Source organism: Lissotriton helveticus, chromosome 1_1, assembly GCF_964261635.1.
Source record: "Lissotriton helveticus chromosome 1_1, aLisHel1.1, whole genome shotgun sequence".
Lineage (NCBI taxonomy): Eukaryota > Metazoa > Chordata > Amphibia > Caudata > Salamandridae > Lissotriton > Lissotriton helveticus.
Window position 1 is genome coordinate 280699721 of NC_136057.1, and position 20942 is coordinate 280720662.

A 20942-nucleotide genomic window follows, 5' to 3' on the forward strand; every position below is an offset into this window, starting at 1 on the left:
TTTGACATTGGCTACTACTACTAGAAGATATAGTACTGAAGCTGAGTAAGTCTAGAAGATATCCTCGTATTCCTTCACCAGCCTGTTGCTGCTATCACCTTATCCTCCCCAGCAAGTGTGTGGAATTATTGATGTCATTTTAGTCAGACATCAAGCAAAACAACACAGCCCGGGGGAAGAGGGTTAGGGTTTGTAAAATGGATGGGAATGGGGGTTTCTTTTTGGGTAGGTTTTGTTGAGAGAAGAAAAAAAAAGCAGAGCATGGACAAACAATAATTGAAGATACAGAGTTTACAGACAATCTTTGGTTACAAAGTAAAGGTAAGCACATGCAGTCACACTCATAGAATAAAAGACAACAATGGATACTGTATCTGTATTGCGTATGTTGTTGGAGTTGTCCTGTTGAAATTGGTAAGTAAGTTGCATGCAGCAAACAATTCCTCTTATTGGCGGCACTCCTCCATTCCAGCTGACGCTTCGTCCATCAATGTGGTGGTGACCACTGACAGAAGAGACACCCTGTCCACTGCCTGCCTGGCGGATGTTGACTGAAACCCGGCCTGTAATTATTGAACGGAAAACAGGAAGTGCTATTACAATACCACTGATAAATAAATAAAAGGTATGTACGCTGTGTGGTTCAAAAAGTCACACTTTGATGATGCCTAGCAGAAAAATGGTTACAAAACGTACTTTGAAAGTAACAGTAGACCCAAATACAGACCGTGGATTGTATTCAAACCACTTGCCTGCAAGCAAAAGTATCCATAGCCAGCATCGCTCCAACAGTGCTCTACAACAACAGAACCGCGTTGCAATAGAACCCCCCTAAACACATGCAATCCTGCTGCTAGGGCTAACCCTAACGAACCCTAACTTACAAAGTGCCAAAACTGGTGTTTCCTTATGGATTTTGTCCAACTAACTTCTAGCCGGTATTAGACCTTCCCAGGAATGCCCCAGGCAAGACCCGCCAACCCACCCGCAAAAAAACACCCGACACAACACCACCAAACAGCGAAAAAGCTAAATCTCATACTTACAATGTCTCTCGGCCTTCGGTCCAAACGCGGCGCTGTGCAGCTAGGTCGTCATCATCATCATCAATCATCATAACTCCTGTTTTCCACCACGGATTTCCTGAAAAGCAAATGCAATCAAGATTAGACTGTCGCAGCAGTGCTTCGACAGAGACCCCGGCCGCAACCCACCCACGAACAGCAGGAAGCCCCCCAAAACGCTACATTGAGCAAGATGTCTGAAGAAATGGCAAAAAAAAGGCTGTTCCTTATGGATTTTGTCCAAAACACTTGTATCCGGTATTAGACCTTCCCAGGAAAGCCCCAGGCAAGACCCGCCGGCGCCAACCCACCCGCAAAAAAACACGCGACACAACACCACCAAACAGCGAAAAAGCTAAATCTCATACTTACAATGTCTCTCGGCCTTCGGTCCAAACGCGGCGCTGTGCAGCTAGGTCGTCATCATCATCAATCATCATAACTCCTGTTTTCCACCACGGATTTCCTGAAAAGCAAATGCAATCAAGATTAGACTGTCGCAGCAGTGCTTCGACAGAGACCCCGGCCGCAACCCACCCACGAACAGCAGGAAGCCCCCCAAAAGCTACATTGAGCAAGATGTCTGAAGAAATGGCAAAAAAAAGGCTGTTCCTTATGGATTTTGTCCAAAATACTTGTATCCGGTATTAGACCTTCCCAGGAATGCCCCAGGCAAGACCCGCCGGCGCCAACCCACCCGCAAAAAAACACCCGACAACACCCCCAAACAGCGAAAAAGCTAAATCTCATACTTACAATATCTCTCGGCCTTCGGTCCAAAGTAACGCGCTGTGCAGCTAGGTCATCATCAATCATCATAACTCCTGTTTTCCACCACGGATTTCCTGAAAAGCAAATGCAATCAAGATTAGACTGTCGCAGCAGTGCTTCGACAGACACCAAAAATTACACACAAACCCCCGGAACCCCGCCAAAGAGCACCTCAAAGGCAAGCAAGTCAGCAAAAACGGCAAGAAATTTTCACCTCATATTTGGTCCAAAACACTTTTGTCCATTATTAGAGCTTCACAGCAATGGGCCCAAAACCGTCAACTCACCCGCAAAGAAGTACAACACCCCCACAAGTGCTGAGTCTTTCTTCATTGTGCGTAATCCAGCACTCTGCTTGGAGGGAAATCGCAGTCTGGAGGAGGAGGATAGAGGAGCATGTTCTTCAGAACTTGTGAACCTGAGGAATGTAGACTGCGGCACCTTCAAATCAATAAGCAAACAAGTGAAGACAGTTCTGATGATGGTCTTCTTTTTGGGATTAGGTGATTAAAGTTTGAATTAAATTAACTGTGCAAAACAAAGAAAGAGAGACACAAAGCACACAGGAATAAAAGTGAATAAGGACGAAAAAGAAAGTTCTTGATTGATTGTCTCATTTTCAGGGCTCGGTGTCAGGGAATAAGAACAAGATTTCGTCATCATACTCTGCGAATTCAGGCTGGATGAGGTCAGTGGCACCGAACAGAGAAAAAATCCCCTCATCTACGTTGCTGTCCTCATCGTCTTCATGTGGCGTGCTTTCTCGCACTTTGTAATCTGGTGGTATGAGGTGCTGATTCATCTTGATCATTGTCAGCCGCTCCACATTTTTGGGCGATAGGCGGCTCCGTTTGGCAGTTACAATGCCACCAGCAGCACTGAAAACACGTTCAGAAGACACACTTGCGAGTGGGCAAGACAAATAGTTTATAGCCAGGTTGTAGAGCTGTGGCCACAATTGTTTTTTGCCATGCCAATACTGCAATGGCTCCTCATTAAGAAAGACCACTGTTGAGTCATTCAGATAGTCCTGCACCATCGACTCAAGGTCATCAACTGTTCCTCCACTTTGCTTACTTTTTGCTGTGCCTGTGACATTTTTTAGAGAACCATACCCCATCAAACTTAGCCAATCCTCCTCCCCAGCCACTGTTAGTGTTGTCATTGTGTGTGGTGCAGATGATCCAGTTGCCGGTGTCTTTAACGGCTGAGAGGTCACTTGTGCCCCAGCCACAGGTGCAGAAGTGGATTCTTGTGACTGCGGATGGCCTGCTGATGCTGATGCTGATGTACTGGCTTCTCCTTCAATAACCTGCCGTTCTTTTTCAAACCTCTTGGCTGACCAGGCTAACCAATGTTTGTACTTTTGAACATCTGCATCAGCGAAAGGAAAGAATGCGTTGTCTGCCAGCGCCTTTTTGTAGCGTGGATCCAGAATAGTAGCACAAATGTAATGCTGATCTGAGTTGATGTTTTTAAGACGTTCATCACCACGTAGGCGATGTAATAATTTCTCAGACAAAATGAAATGGTTTTTTTTTTTTTCATCTTTTTCAAACTCAGAAGAAACCGCCATCAGTTGGTGCTCCAGTATGCACAACAATGGGATAGCTTTTCCCAAATTACAGTCCTCCTGGCTGACTGCACGCGTGAAGAACTCAAAAGGACGAAGCATGTCTGTCAGGCTTTTAACTATGGCCCATTGCGCCTTACTCATCCGCAGGTCCTCCTTCTGAGATGTAGCCTCTGTCAAGAAATAGTGATCGAGTACCGTATACTGCTCATGCAGACGCTCAAGCATGTAGAAGGTTGAGTTCCAACGTGTTGCCACCTCCTGGATGAGTGCTTTCACTGGCATTCCACGTTGAAGTAGCAGTCTCCGCAGATGCTTCCGGGCCTTAAAAGAATGGCTGAAATGGTTGCACATTTTGCGGCAGGTGGCCATTACCTCGAACGCTGGACTCTCTTTATCACTCAAGAATTTTTGAACTACCAGGTTGATACAGTGCGCCAAACACGGCACTCTAACATGGTGACCCTGTGACATGGCCTTAACTACATTGGCGCCATTATCCGTGGAAACATAACCAATCTTGCGTTTTAGGGGGGATAGCATTGACAACACCTTTTTGTCAAACTCTTCCAAAAGGTTTTCTGCTGTGTGACTTTTCTCCAAGGCAAACATGGCTAGTGTTGCATGTTTCCGAGCAGCTTTGAAAACTTGGTCCGGGTCAACACCTGCGTTTAGCTTTGCTATAACACCTGAAAAAGAGACCCAGTGTGCAGTGATGCACATGTAATCATCGCCTGGGCCACTGGTCCACATGTCTGTTGTCAGATGTATTGTGTGAACAGCACTCTTCTGCAAAGCTGCCCCAATCGCCTGCAGCACATCTTCATGTAGTGCTGGAACCGCAACTCTGGCAAAATAGAACCGGCTCGGAACCTTCCATTTAGGGCAGAGCGTTGCAACTAATTCAAGAAAACCTACCGCTTCTACAAAAGAAAAAGGTAGAAGGTCCACAGCTAGCATTTTAGCCAGCTTAGTGTTATACAGACGCGTCAGTGGGTGGTTGCGTTCATATGGCACGTCTGAAGTAAGCATTGTTCTAATGTTGGCCTGGACCAAGCATTTACGGGCTGATAATGACTTCGTTGACCCAATTTTGCTCGCTGGTGAACTTTTGTGCGTTGGTGTCTCACTCGCTCCAACACTCTTAGTGTGCCTCACATTGGGTGTGCTGCTGAGAGGGGTACTGGGTGTAAGGGAAGTGTTTGACACGTCTTCTTCCTGCTCGTCAACATCAGATGAAACATCAACGTTTCCTTGATTTTGGCCTTTCTTGATCGCAGCTAGGTGCGCAAACCATTGGACACCGTGCTTTCTGTCAAGATGACCACTCTGGCCGCCGGTACCATAGTTGCTACCTGGCTTACCACGACTAACTGCAAGCTTACAAAGGGTACAAATGGCAAACCTTGGATTTTTGGGACAAACAGTAAAGAAGTCCCAAACTGGGGACTTGAAGTGTCTGTGGGACCTGGAGGAGGCGGCGATACTGGTGGTGGTGGTGGTCATGAAGCTAATGCCAGATGAAGTGGAGGATCTGGATTGGCCAACTTTTGTACGTTTTCCACTTTCACCGCCACTAATTAAGGTCGAGGTTGACGCAGGTCTCTTCTTGCCAGAAAGAAATATGGAAGCGGGACGAGTTGGTGTACTACTTAACTCCAATGATTGTGGTGTTTCCACTGCCTCCTCATCGACAACATCATCATCATCATCATCACGCGCAGCAGCTCTTCGGGCTAGGGTCAAAATGTCTGTTTGCTGCATGCCCGCTGGGGCTGCAGTGACCTTTATGATGACTGGGTCGTCGTTGGCAGAGTCTTCATCAGCAGCAGTATCCGCCACTTCTTGTTGAGCCTCATCACACTCCATAAGTCTGAGACTTTGGACGAGCTTCCTTTTACGCTTAAGTACCTTTGTTGGATCATGGTGTGCCTCACTCTCAGACGGCTGTGGTGCTGGTTCCCAAGTTTGATCCGTATCATCAGAAGGAGGTGTGCTTGAAGAGGATGTAGACACCACCCTTGATCTCTTCCTTGCTAGGGTTGTGGAAGACAATGAAGGATCATCAGGAGGAGTGGCTTCCTCAAATGATACCTCGCCTTGATTGTCGATTTCCTGATGTGCCCCTACTTCGGGAGGAACAACTATTGTGGGCACTTGTTGTGACCCTCCATGCACCTCTGCATGCGCATCTCCTTGCGCTGCCTCTCCTTCCACATGTACTTGGGCTTGTACTTGCACATGTGATTGTTGTTGCCGCTGTGGTTGTTCAACACTCGTCAGATGAGCTACAACAACCTGTGTTGATTGAGGGACATTGCTGCTGCTTTCTTGCGATGAGCCAACATCACTGGTCGATGGTGATTGAAGAAGTATACTGGCTGCCTCTGCAGCACTCAAGGGCTTGGACTTAAGTTGGCGTGGTGGTGGTGGTGGCACTGAGCCCAATGGAGCGGGGGTGCTGCTGCCAGCTTGGTCCCCAGCAGATCCCGCTGCAGCTGCTGCAGGCATACTTTTTTTTTTACTCACAAAAAAAGGGGCGGGCGGCACACCAGTGTCCTTGGTAACTTGCTTCTTCTGCTCCTTACTGGCACCTTTCTTGCTAGAGGAGCTACGGGTTACTTTTTTTGGGGCCATCTTCTTCAGAGCAGGTCAGCAGGCAGCAGTTGCACGAGTTGCAGAGGGTTCTGTGTCCAGACGTGACGTCGCGTGACGTTATGCTGCACACACCGCTGCAGGACTTCTTCCTGGCACTGGTGGTTCTATTGAGTCTTCTTGTGCACCTAAAAGCAATGGAAGACAGAGGAACATCAGTTCAGTTATACACCCCAAAAAATCGACAAAACACAGAAAAATGAGCACAATCCCATGCCATCCATGATGTTTACATTGAAGACACCCCACAGAAAGACTAGGGACATGCAAGTATGCAACACTCACTACCCCTGGGCATAAGGGATGAAAAGTAGGCAAAATAAGTGCAGGCCTCAGACACTGCCTCTCCTCAAAATGGCCCCCTTACACCCCAAGCACATGTTGCTGCCTGTACCAGCCAGCACTCAAGATGGCCACCACCACCACCCACATGGCCAGTCCACATCAACAGTACACCCCCAAAAAACAGAAAAACAGCCAGAAATCACCACAATCCAATGCCATCCATGATGTTTACATCAAAGAGAGTGAGACAACACCACAGGCACACTCAGTCCATGCACCACCACCACCCCTGGGCAAGCAAAAGGCCACACCAGCAGCCCCCCAAAAACGAAAAAAAAAAAATAAAATAAGCACAATCCCAGCCCATCCATGGCCTCAATTATGTTTAAATTCAAGAAGACACCCCACAGAAAGACTAGGCCCATGCAACACTCACCACCCCTGGGCAAAGGGCCACACCAGCAGGCCCAAAAAAACGACAAAAAACAATAAAATCTGCACAATCCCAGCCCATCCATGGCCTCAATGGTGTTTAAATTCAAGAAGACACCCCACAGAAAGACTAGGCCCATGCAACACTCACCACCCCTGGGCAAAGGGCCACACCAGCAGGCCCAAAAAAACGACAAAAACCAATAAAATCTGCACATTCCCAGTCCATCCATGACCTCAATGGTGTTTAAATTCAAGAAGACACCCCTCAGAAACACTAGGCCCATGCAACACTCACTACCCCTGGGCATAAGGGATGAAAAGTAGGCAAAATAAGTGCAGGCCTCAGACACTGCCTCTCCTCAAAATGGCCCCCTTACACCCCAAGCACATGTTGCTGCCTGTACCAGCCAGCACTCAAGATGGCCACCACCACCACCCACATGGCCCGTCCACATCAACAGTACACCCCCAAAAAACAGAAAAACAGCCAGAAATCACCACAATCCAATGCCATCCATGATGTTTACATCAAAGAGAGTGAGACAACACCACAGGCACACTCAGTCCATGCACCACCACCACCCCTGGGCAAGCAAAAGGCCACACCAGCAGCCCCCCAAAAACGACAAAAAACAATAAAATAAGCACAATCCCAGCCCATCCATGGCCTCAATTATGTTTAAATTCAAGAAGACACCCCACAGAAAGACTAGGCCCATGCAACACTCACCACCCCTGGGCAAAGGGCCACACCAGCAGGCCCAAAAAAACGACAAAAAACAATAAAATCTGCACAATCCCAGCCCATCCATGGCCTCAATGGTGTTTAAATTCAAGAAGACACCCCACAGAAAGACTAGGCCCATGCAACACTCACCACCCCTGGGCAAAGGGCCACACCAGCAGGCCCAAAAAAACGACAAAAACCAATAAAATCTGCACATTCCCAGTCCATCCATGACCTCAATGGTGTTTAAATTCAAGAAGACACCCCTCAGAAACACTAGGCCCATGCAACACTCACTACCCCTGGGCATAAGGGATGAAAAGTAGGCAAAATAAGTGCAGGCCTCAGACACTGCCTCTCCTCAAAATGGCCCCCTTACACCCCAAGCACATGTTGCCTGTACCAGCCAGCACTCAAGATGGCCACCACCACCACCCACATGGCCAGTCCACATCAACAGTACACCCCCAAAAAACAGAAAAACAGCCAGAAATCACCACAATCCAATGCCATCCATGATGTTTACATCAAAAAGAGTGAGACAACACCACAGGCACACTCAGTCCATGCAACACTCACCACCCCTGGGCAAAGGGCCACACCAGCAGGCCCAAAAAAACGACAAAAAACAATAAAATCTGCACAATCCCAGCCCATCCATGGCCTCAATGGTGTTTAAATTCAAGAAGACACCCCACAGAAAGACTAGGCCCATGCAACACTCACCACCCCTGGGCAAAGGGCCACACCAGCAGGCCCAAAAAAACGACAAAAAACAATAAAATCTGCACAATCCCAGCCCATCCATGGCCTCAATGGTGTTTAAATTCAAGAAGACACCCCTCAGAAACACTAGGCCCATGCAACACTCACTACCCCTGGGCATAAGGGATGAAAAGTAGGCAAAATAAGTGCAGGCCTCAGACACTGCCTCTCCTCAAAATGGCCCCCTTACACCCCAAGCACATGTTGCCTGTACCAGCCAGCACTCAAGATGGCCACCACCACCACCCACATGGCCAGACCACATCAACAGTACACCCCCAAAAAACAGAAAAACAGCCAGAAATCACCACAATCCAATGCCATCCATGATGTTTACATCAAAGAGAGTGAGACAACACCACAGGCACACTCAGTCCATGCACCACCACCACCCCTGGGCAAGCAAAAGGCCACACCAGCAGCCCCCCAAAAACGACAAAAAACAATAAAATAAGCACAATCCCAGCCCATCCATGGCCTCAATTATGTTTAAATTCAAGAAGACACCCCACAGAAACACTAGGCCCATGCAACACTCACTACCCCTGGGCATAAGGGATGAAAAGTAGGCAAAATAAGTGCAGGCCTCAGACACTGCCTCTCCTCAAAATGGCCCCCTTACACCCCAAGCACATGTTGCCTGTACCAGCCAGCACTCAAGATGGCCACCACCACCACCCACATGGCCAGACCACATCAACAGTACATCCCCAAAAAACAGAAAAACAGCCAGAAATCACCACAATCCAATGCCATCCATGATGTTTACATCAAAGAGAGTGAGACAACACCACAGGCACACTCAGTCCATGCACCACCACCACCCCTGGGCAAGCAAAAGGCCACACCAGCAGCCCCCCAAAAACGACAAAAAACAATAAAATAAGCACAATCCCAGCCCATCCATGGCCTCAATTATGTTTAAATTCAAGAAGACACCCCACAGAAAGACTAGGCCCATGCAACACTCACCACCCCTGGGCAAAGGGCCACACCAGCAGGCCCAAAAAAACGACAAAAAACAATAAAATCTGCACAATCCCAGCCCATCCATGGCCTCAATGGTGTTTAAATTCAACAAAACAGTTGTATCATGCACCCATAACCAACCCTGGTCCTACTGGATACTGTGGCTACCCACAATATAATTTATTTAATTTTCTGAAAAAGTTCCAAAATTGTACTTGCAGCAACTGTAATGCCCCAAACAAACTTACTTGTGAAAGTTGATTTCTAATCCAAAAGTGATCCAAAGACAGTCAAAAAGGCCTCAAATCCAAATATCCAGCAGCACCCACAAAAAGTAATCCTTCCAGCTCCAGATCCAAATGAAAGTGACCAGGAGATGGACAAAGCACTGGGAGGAGCCTGCTGGACAGGAACAGGAAGTTGGAGACTGTGGGGCACTTCCTTCCTCCCCCCCCCCCCCAAAATGGACTCCTTGCAAAAAAAAAGGCCATGCAAATGTCAACCTGAGGAGTGATTCTGATAAAAATCATAATTTTCTGAAGGTTTATCCTGTTTGCTGGTGATTTTCTTGTGCGAAATTGCAAAATCTCTATTTCGCAAGTGCGAGATTGTTCCTTTCCGCCGCAACTACATGTTCGCAATTGCGAACTCTCGCGAGGTGTGCTGTGCAAGGTGGCAAGCCGCGAGTACGTATTCGCGGGCGACAAACTCCCGCGGGAACACGCAGCAAGATCTAAAATGGCGCGTCACTCGCAAAGAAAAACAACTCGGCAAACGCTAAAATGACGGAAAGTGAACGCCGTGCACCACGCCGCGCGCCGCAACCAAGCAAAAAATCCGCCGCGAGCGGATTCACGGATTTTCGACAAATTCGCGAGCGTTCGCGGATTGCGGATTTGCCGAAAATCCGAAAAATCCGCGAGCGGAGCGGATTTTACGCCCATGCTTAGTTTTGACTTCATGATATTTCAGCTGATCACTGTCCTTCTGTTGAGTCTGGCTCCTCCTAAGTAGAACTTGGGATGGGTACATGTCTCTCATTGGTGTCATGCACGTATGATTCCCCCGGGGGCCCGAAGAGCAGGTATCCACTGAGCTATCAGTGGACTGCTCCCTTCCTTGCGCATCTATGCCTGATAGCTGCTGCCCCAAACTCCCTGCTGTTGATCTATTGACCCTCGGGTCAGTGGTTTGAGGCCCTCCTCCACCCGCAGGCACCTGCCTGCACCTCATCCCTGGTGGTCTAGTGGTAGCGGATCTCTGCTCTGCTGCTGGACTGCCCTCTATTTCTTTTTTTTCTGTCTTTCTCTCTGCTTTCTTCTGCCTTTACTTCTCTTTACTCCTCATCCCTGGTTGTCTAGTGGTAGAGCGTCACTGCTCTGCTGCTTGACTACCTTCTGTGTCTCTGTTTTTCTGCTTTTTTCCTACTTTTTTCTGCCTTTTTTTCCGTCTCATTCACGCTTCTTGCATTTTTTCCTCTATTTCCTCTTGTGCATTTTGCTGTAGTTACCCCTGCTGCTGCGATCCCCTACAGCCCACCCCGCGTTTTCCACCTCCCAGCTGTCCCGCCCCGCCGCACACTACTTAACGGCCGCCGCTGCGCAGGGAAGGTGACTTTTCAGTGGACTGCTCCTTTCCTTGCACAGCTCCGCCTGGTAGCTGCTGCCCCAAAGCTCCCTGCAGCTGGTCTACTGACCCCCGGGTCAGTGGTTTGAGGCCCTCCTTCACCCGCAGACCCTCTCCTGCACCTCATCCCTGGTGGCCAAGTGGTAGAGAATCTCTGCTCTGCTGCTTGTCTGCCCTCTGTTTCTTTTTCTGCCTTTCTCTCCGCTTTCTTCTGCCTTTACTGCTTTTTTCCCACATCCCTGGTGGTCTACTGGTAGAGTGTCACTGCTCTGCTTCTGGATTGCCCTCTGCCTCTCTCTTTTTCTTCAGCTTTTTTCTAGCTTTTTCTTTCTGTCCCTTTCACCCTTCTTGCACTTTTTCCTCTTGTGCCCTTTGCCATGCTTGCCACTGCCGCTGTGATCCCGTGGTCCTGCCCCCCGTGCCACTTTCCAGCTCCCTGCCTCCAAGCTGTTTAGCATTACTACTTAATGGCACCAGTGCAGCAGGCATGCCGGAGCCACGTCAAAGGCAAGACCGTCTGCACCTGGACCGCACCCAGCGCCACGGACCCTGGTCCTCAGACCTTCTACGATACAACGCCAGCACCCTCCTCTCCAGACACCGTGCCACATGCCACTTTACTTCACCGAAGAACACTCAAGGACCCATCTCTTGCTGAAACTACAGCTGCACCCTGTCCCACCTCCGCACTCTGGCTCCTTCCACCACCCAACTGACTAACAGAGGACCTGAATGGCTCAGCTGTATCCTCCTCAACGTGCACTCTCTTCACAAACACGCCACAGAAATCTGGGTCCTTGTTGACTCCATCTCTCCCGACATCGCCATCCTCATGGAAACTTGGAAAAACCCAAGCTTTGGTCCGGACATAGCATCCCCAATCACCGAAAGGACAGCACCAACTGACCAGGTGCAGGCATCATCCACAAAAACACCCTCCACCTGACCACCCACTCGGACGACCTAAGAACAACAAAGGAACACCTCCACTTCCAGATCCAGACCAACTCCCAACACCACCCTCCAGGGCACACCCGTCTACAGACCACCTGGCCCCCGCCCGCCCTTCACCGAAGCTGTCATCAACATCATCACCCCCCAGGCTCTCGCATCTACCGATTATATCCTACTTGGTGACTTCAACTTTCCCCTGGACATGCCCAACGACCAGAACACTTCATCCCTTTTAGAGAACCTCACCATGAAGAGCATACTCTCCAGAGCCCCCTCTCATACCCGCACCACATCTGCCATGGAGCAGCCACCGCCATCGCCCCTGTGCTTCGCCACACCATAAACTGCTCCATCGAGATCGCCACCTTCCCCGAGGACTGGAAACATGCCGAGATCAACGTTTTGCTAAAGAAACCATCCGTCGACCAAGGTCATCGAGAAGGCCATCAAAGCCCAACTCTCTGAGTACATAGAAGCAAACCACATCCTGGACATCTCCCCATCCACTTCAGAAGCAACCATAGCACCGAGACCGCACTTCTCGCCTCCAACATCGAAATCCGCTCCCTCCTCGACCGGGACGAAACTGCAACACTCATCCTTCTGGACCTCTCGGCCGCCTTCTAAACTGTCTCTCATCTCACTACACCCTAAACATGAGACTCCACAATGCTGGCATCCACGACAAAGCCCTGGACAGGATCTACTCCATCGTCACTGGTCGAACACAGCGAGTTAGACTTCCCCTGTTCCTCTCCGAACCCATAGAGATCAGCTGCAGAGTTCGCCAGGGCTCCTCCCTTATCCCCATCCTCTTCAATGTCTATATGGCCCATTCTCGCTGCCATCATCAGGAACTACAGACTCAACATCGTCTCCTATCCTGACAACACCCAACTGAACCTCTCCCACACCAACCAACCCACAACCGTCAGAAACAACTTCCACAGAGGGATGAAGGCCGTTGCCACCTGGATGAAAAACAATTTTCTCAAACTCATCTCGGACAGACCTAAGTCCTCCTCCTGGGACCCACCCCACCAGCTTGAGACAACTCCTGGTGGCCCTCCGCATTGGGAACCTCGCCCACCCCCACAGACCACGCCCAAAACCTCTGCATCACACTGGATTCTTCACTCACAATGAACTGCCAGAACAACATGGTCTCCCCATCATGCTTTCACATGCTTGCCTGCTTCGAAAGACATTCAGATGGAGCCCTACCAAATCCAGAAAAACGGTCAACCACGGACTCATCGACAGCAGACTCGACTACTACAATGCGCTCTATGCCGGCGTCACCCAGAAACTCCCCAGGAAACTACAGAATGTTCAACATGCTGCAGCCGGAATGGTGCTTGACATCCCCTGCCGCAGCAATATCACTGAACACCTCCAAGAACTCCACTGCCTCTCAATCAACAAAAGAATCACTTTCAAGCTCCTCACGCACGCCTACAAAGGCATCCACGACACAGTAGCCAGCATACCTGAATCACTGTTTCTCATTCCATGTACGCACCAGACACCTCCGCTCCGCCCAGCTGGCCTTTGCCACTGTCTCTCGGATCTACAAGACTAGAACCGGAGGAAGATGCTTCTACCTCGCCGCGAAGACTTGGATCAGCCTGCCTCTCTACCTCAGATAATCCCCGTCGCTGACAAAATTCAGGAAGGATCTCAATACCTGACTCCTCGACTGAACCCCATCGCTCAGACAGATCAACAGCCCCCGTCACCCCCAGCGCCTTGAGGCCTTCACAGGTGGGTAGCTGTGCTTTACAAGCCCTGATTGATGCCGCTCCTATGGCCTATCTGGGGCAGGGTTTGCAGCTTTGCCTGAGGTGGGTCAAGCTTGCTTGTCTGCTCCATTTGGTCCTTATATCCACCACCTGCTTTGGACAGGTGGTACTATGCAGTAGGGGAGCTATTGAGTGTTTGATGAGGTTGGCCTGGGGGGAGTGGAGAGGTCTGTGGAGCAGGGAGGCTGTGACATTCATGGAGTGAGCTTTGGCTTCTTCCATGTGGTGGTGAAGGGGCGGACAAGGGCCTGGCTGATGAGGTTTTCCTGGATGAAGATCTACACCAGTAAAACTGGGATCTCGGTTTCCAGACCTAGTAATATGGGTTCAGAAAAATGAGACTACTCATAGTAACCCGGAGGAGTATCTCCTTTGCGATACTGCTTAAGGAAACTTGTTAATAGTGCCATAATGTAGAGCTTCCCCAAATACAGACATTGAAATATTGATTGTCTGAGAATATTAATACAGCACTGACCATGGGAACATTCTATTAGCACTGTTCAGTCAAATTATATGTTTCACAACATGACTCCTTATTTCCATATTAGCAGACCAAAAGTGCAATTTATATGTCTTGGGTCCCTTGATATCTATCTATTCACATACACACTAATTACTAGTTTTAAAAAAGATAAAACCCTGGGTTGAGAGTCTGGAACTGGCAAGTCCCCAGCTACATGACAAATAAGAGAGATTTCTCTTCCTGTCTAGGTGCTCTGTTGTGCCACTCAGGAATGCCTGTGTCCAGTTGGGAGATAATACACTCTGCTGGCTTACACCAATTTGTTTCTGGATACATGTGTCTAGTGTGAAATGTAAAGACAGAGTTTCCCTTTCATTTGCAGATTTCAATTATACGTAATACTTACATCTTTCCAGGCAAGGTAGGAGGTCTGCTCTTACCTTCTTGGTCTGCTTTGCTGACACATCTGTTCTCTGGCTATACGGAGTATCTAATTCATCCCTTGAGTTTTGCAGGGTCTTCAGGTGTTGCACCTTGTGTCCAGGCCTTCCTGTCAACCCTGCATCATCTTCCTGTTCATGAACATCCTTCTTCTGCATGCTCCGGTACACTTTCATTGCACCATCTAACTTCATGGGCTGGAATGTGCTTTCATGATCCTGTCTTTCAAATTCTTGGGATCTCTGTGGTGATTTCTGCCTGATTAAAAACCCAAAGAAGATTTTACAAATATTGACAATAAAAAATATACTTCTATATTCCTTTCTCAGACTCTTCTAACACTGAAAGCAAATCTTTTTGAAAAAGAAATGTCCACAGTAGCTGACCTTAATGCAGAACACTCACTGGAGACTTCTGTCATATACAATAATAAACAAAGTTGAGGTTGTGTAAGGGAACAACTCTCTCACAGTAGAGACTGCTATTATATCCATGTGGTAGTCAAGCTGCTTGTTCCAGATGGGATTGTACAATAACCAAGGAAGGTGTACATGAGTTTGACAAGGAAACAATCAGAATACTACATGTTAGAAGTGGCTGGTCATTGGTAAATCAGAGGACGCACAATCATGCATCGCGGTAAGACCAGCTCAGCAGGTGCAACCATACCTCCCTTTTTATGTCAATTACCTAAACAACATTACCTTCTCAATGGAAAGTATCAGACTTAGGGAGTTGCAGCTCCAATCCTTATGATAAAAGGAGTTTTGTGGATGCTGCCCTTTTGTAAATCATCATAATTTCTTGTAACTGACAGCACCATTTTAGAGGGGTCGGAGTGACCATGGGTACTTGCAGAGTTGACTTGCACCACACTCAGTAGATGCAAACCAAATGAGGGTGTGAGTGTGTGCCGTTGTTTGACATCCCTTTGTGAATATAGATGGGTCACAGGTGTGCAGAATCAGAGTTTTGTGCATTTGTGCAAACACAAGTTAGAAAAAAACTTCAATTTTACTATATTTATACATTTCATAATTACGGAAGTATAAATCACGTTTTTCTTTCTTTAAACGGTTTCTGAATTAGCAACTTTACCTTTAAGTATTGGTTTCCAACATTAGAGCAGCTATCTCTTCATTGAGCAATTGTATCATCCTATCACTGTCTTTGACCAGCATGGCCAGCTTGTTCCTATCAAAACCCTTGCAAAAGTCCTATATGATTGTCCTATCAGGATCCAAAGACTTTTTCCAATTATCAACCCTGGAATTACCTAGACTTCCATCAGGAAATGCATAGCAATCATCTAAGGATTGTAGAAGAATCACTAAGGAAGAAACTGTACAGGTACATATGTATCAGAATTAATTCCCAATCCGGTGAATATTGCACTGTCATCCTATGCCCCAAGAGACGTCTTCTTACCTCTGAAGCTGCTCCCTAATGTCCAGCTCCCACTGTCGCAGCAGCTGCTCTCTGGCCTCCAGCTCCTGCTCCTTCTGCAGCCGTCTCTCCTCCTCTTGCCTCTTCCATTCCTCTGCCTTTGCTGCCATAATTCTTCTTTTTTGCTCATCCGGCTTTCTTGAGTTCCAAATAATTCTCTGTTGAAAAGTGTTAGTACATAGTGAGTAAAAAAGTCTACGTCGCTCTAGCTTACACCTAAATGGAAGAATGGGCCAACCTTTCAAGTCTGGCCTTTGAGACAGCTTAAGTTGTCTCCTCAGCCTATTGTGTTCCAAAAAGTGTACATATTATACATAAATGGGCATTTGGTCAGCAGGCTTCATCCACTGGGTTGCTAAATTGTCGTTCTAATTTTGCTTAAGCCCACAACATTCAGTTTGAGCCAATAAATCAACCCACTTCACCCACATCTCCTTGAGTAAGTAAGTGTCTCTATATTGTTCACATCCACATAGTTTGTTTCTTTAAAGTGACAAAACTATTTCAAAGTGTGCTTTTAGAAAAAATATATATATATTATTTTAAAAAGAAGCTTTTATTTTGCCTGCCCTTCAGGTGCTCAGCTAGATGGCGATTTATTTCCGGTACCCTTTTTAAATTTGCTTTTATAAAGTGTTGAAGTGACATTATAGCTGCCTGCAATTTGAATGTTCGGTTAGATGGCGAGTTAACTGCATAGCACAACTGGAAGAATTTACTTTATTTATTTATACAGGCCCTAGACCAAAATAGAACTTGTCTACTCATCCTCCTAAACCTGTCATCTGCATTTGACACGGTAAATCATGTAAAATTACTGAACAGGCTCCAGGACAGAATGGGAATATCGGGTAATGTGCTGAAATGGTTTGAATCCTTCCTCCTAAATAGAACGCAAAGATTCTTGGTCAACCAATCTCTGTCACCTTCATTCCCTAACACGATTGGAGTCCCTCAAGGATCAGTAATAACAAATTGAGAGAGAGGGTAAAGGGCACTCTTGGTCCCCCTGGTCAATCTTGTAAAACAACAAAAGAGTGTCGTGAAAAAAGTGTATAAGCACTAGACACAGAGAAGAAAAAATCACCCTGAATAAGTCACATTGGAAATCAGCGGGGATTTTTCAGGAAGCCCTCACTCACCACCCTGGGTGGTGACATGATTCATCATCAGGCCCACCAGGAGAAGCCGAGTGCCTCCCTGGTGTGCTACAACGCCAGATTACTGCGGAGCTGGTTCTTTGTGGCAAAGGTGTCAAATAGAAATGTGAATTAAAAATATCAGAAACTGTACCATACAAAATGTTTTATTCAATGGTCAGTTTGACATAAGTAAAATATGTGTGGGAAACTTACCAGTTAATGACTTGGTTGTTTCCACTTAAAGTGGGGTCAACATGTTTCTGCCCATCTATGTGTCATTTACTGGGCTTTCATCAGGACCGTAAGGTGGTGTACCTCGGCGGTATGGGCGCGCTAAGGCCCACCCTTACCACAGGATGTGAAAGTTAAAAGCAGGTGTGTAAAAATAAAGTGCAAAAACCAAACAAACCAAAAGTGGTGGGATACCTTCAATTTGAGGTCCCTGTACTGTCTGAAAGAAAAAGACAAACATACACAAAAGACAAACAACACAAAGTTAGTGCGATCCATCTCAAGGGTTTTCTGCAGCGTAAAAACTCTGTGTGGACATGCTTGAGAATACTGAAGAAGTGGTCATGGTGCCATAAACGGTATTTTAGTGCAAGAAAACGCCGCTCTATAGGTGAGATCAGCGTAGAAACATGCACTATGTCACGTAGAAATGGCCGTTGGACAGATCGGCCGATAACACAACACTCGTGGTTAGGCTATCAAGATGCCCTAAAATAGGGCAAATGGTGATGTCAAAAATAGCGTCAAGGAAAATTTTACTGACGAATACTGGACAGGTTTCTCACTTGTAATGCACAAGATCCACACCCCATGGGTCTCGGGAGGGGGGGGAAGGCGACATTGGCACACCCTGTAGAGGGATATTAAGAAAGGCGAAATCGGGGTTAGAAACGAGGAAAAGGGTGCTCGCAGATTACTTATCTGATTGGTAGTGAAGGTAGTCTGAAGGTCTTACGCCCGCAACGCCTGCCACCCGTTCAGCACCCAGCGTCTCCTGCTACCGGACCCCGTGGATGTGGGGCTGTGGTCGGAGATCGCTAAAGTGTGGAGCTGACGGGGGCGGCGGCTGCTGGAGCTGGCGGAATAGCCAATCCCTGGTCGAGCTGCAAAAGAGGCTTGGAATAGGCAGCCAATCAGGGGAATGCTTCACTACGAGGCTTGGTTTGTGAGCATGTGGGTAGTTAGGACCTATCATAGAGTCCGGCCGAAAGGAGGCTTGGAACTCAGGTCGAGGCTTTTCTAATGTAGGAAATAAACTTTATTTAAATCGAAGAAAAAGCAGTCACAGTATTTGAATTGTTTTTTCAACTAGTAAAGGTAAAATTACACAGCACCATACTTCGGATGCACAATGAAACAGGCAAAATGAAAAAGTCAAAAGTTAAAAATAAAATTTTAAAAGAGGATTAAAGGGCAAAGTTGTCGGTGTTTAATGAAGATGCCTCAGTTACAGATATGTGTAGACACGGTGGCTTCTTAGCCTATCATGATTGTTAACGCTTGAGTACTGAGCTCCAAGGGATTTGATCATTAAGGCCATTTCGATGGGTACCCAATCTATAGACCCAGCGTTGTTCCTTCTCAAAAAGGATGCTGGCAGTGTTTCTTTCAGTTGTGATTTGTTCTATGATGGTCCATTGGAGGTCATTTGGAGTGTGATTATGTTGGAGAAAATGCTCACTCATCCTTGTCGTGTTTTTTCGACATCTGATGTTACTGCGATGCTCGCAGATTAGTTGTTTTACCTTGCCAGTGGTCATGCCAACATATCTTTTCAGACAAGGACACGTAATCAAATAAACAACGTTGGTGGAGTTACAGTTAGTGTGTGTCCTTTGTGTCCAAATCTTGCCTGGTTCCAAAGAGAGTTCTTTAGTGTGTGTGGTCTAGTGACACACACTGCAGTTGGAACAGGGATAATGCCCGACGATCGGTGGTAGACCCCATACGTTTGTGATGGATCTCTCAACGTGAGAGTTTGACACTGATCCTTTTGGACGTGTGTGCACCAAGGAGTCTTTAAGACTTCTGCCATTTTTGAAAGAAAAGAGAGGTTTGTCCCAGGTCCTCTTGTTGCTTGTTACTATCTTCCTGTGTTTATTGATGGATTTTTTTCATGGCGTCTGATAAACAGCTGTAAGTAGTCACACAAGTAAGGGGCATCTCTGTTGGTTCCCTGATGTTATCCTCCAGAAGGGCTTCGCGTGGTTGGTTCCTCGCACGTTCATTTCCTTTTTCAAGGATCTTGTTGGGATAGCCTCTTGCTCTTAGTCTATTTGTGAGTTCCCCAGCTTGTGTTTTGTAGTCTTTGATGTCGCTACAATTCCTGCGTATCCGAAGATACTGTCCATAGGGCAGGTTTTCCCTAAGAGGTCTGGGGTGATGACTAGAAAACTCAAGTAAATTGTTCTTTGCAGATGGTTTATAATGAGTTCTAGTTTTTAGGAGCGTTCCTTGTACGGTGACAACCACACCTAAGAATACCACTGACTGCTTACTTGAGCAGTGTGTAAATCTCAGGTAAGGATCAAGAGTATTAATCCACCTGAAGAATTCTTCCAGATCTCTCTCGCCCCCTTTCCAGATAAGGATGATGTCATCAATATACCTCCTCCATAATCCTATGGAGGAGGTAAAGGGATTACTGGTGGGCAGTATATGCTTGGTCTCAAAATTGTAGACATAAAGCCCCGCTACACTAGGAGCAAAGGTACTGCCCATGGAAGTTCCAGTAGACTGAAGAAAAAGCTTTCCTTGGTACTCAAAATAGTTTTCTTTCAGAGCCATGGTCGCACATTGCAGTATGAATTCTTTGGGCGTTTGGTATTCCCAGGGGATAGAGTCTAAAGCTGTTCCTATGACTCTAAGGGTATCATCCTGTGGGATACTTGTGTAAAGGCTCTCGATGTCAAGAGTAGCCAAGATGATGGAACCTTCTGCAAAGGTGACTTGTTCTAGTAGTTGCAAGAGGTTTTTTGTATCTTTCAGGTACGTAGATGTATTTTGTATGAGTGGTTTTAGGTAGTGATCACAAAAGGTGGAGAGAGGTTCGAGCACAGAGCCGATACCCGACACAATAGGTCTGCCAGGTGGAGGGATTTTGTTTTTATGCGTTTTGGGCAGAGTACAGAAATATGGGATGGTACTGCCACCTGCCGTGAGATATGCCACCACGTGTCTGGAAATTTGTTCATTCTCTTCTGCGTCCTTGATCAGGTTATGGATACGTTCTTTCAGTTTCGGGGTGGGGTCTATTGAGAGTGGGGTGTAGTTGGTCCTATTGTCTAGGAGTTCCCGACACATTTTGTCATAATCCTGGGTGTTTTGGATCACCAAGCCACCACCCTTATCTGCCGGTTTAATTGTTATTGATTTGTCTTTTTTGAGATCCTCGAGTGCCTGGTACTCTGAAGTTGAGAAATTCCTAAATGGCGTGGGTGTGGGTAAAGTTTCCATGTCATTGAAGACCGCCTGTTCAAATGCTGTTATTTCGGCAGGGACTGTGTGCGGAGGGGGAACAAACGTTGATTTAAGTCTCAGGTTCGTATCTGCGATCAACACTATCTCCATCACTGTTTAACCTGTATGTCGAACCGCTTACAGAAATTCTTCAAAACTCCAAAATACCCTTTCATATGTACGCGGATGACACGCAGTTATACATCTAGATCGCGTCTCTGGAAGACATCAGGTTAATGAATGAGGCCTTAAAAATGACATTACAATGGTTAACAATCAATCATCTGAAGCTAAACACTCAAAAAACAGAATTCCTACTAATCTCACCACCAAAGAACCACACAAGAGGT

General features: G+C 47.0%; 1 protein-coding gene across 1 annotated transcript in view; it reads right to left on the reverse strand.

Annotated features, from left to right (window-relative positions):
* Positions 1-20942, reverse strand: part of LOC144769376 (uncharacterized) — a 155728-nt gene that overhangs the window by 66057 nt on the left and 68729 nt on the right. The window contains exons 10-11 of the mRNA XM_078653434.1: positions 15962-16137; positions 14533-14791 (exon numbers count right to left, since the gene is read on the reverse strand). Coding sequence (XP_078509560.1) covers positions 14533-14791; positions 15962-16137 — 435 coding nt within the window. The remainder of the gene's footprint in view (positions 1-14532; positions 14792-15961; positions 16138-20942) is intronic.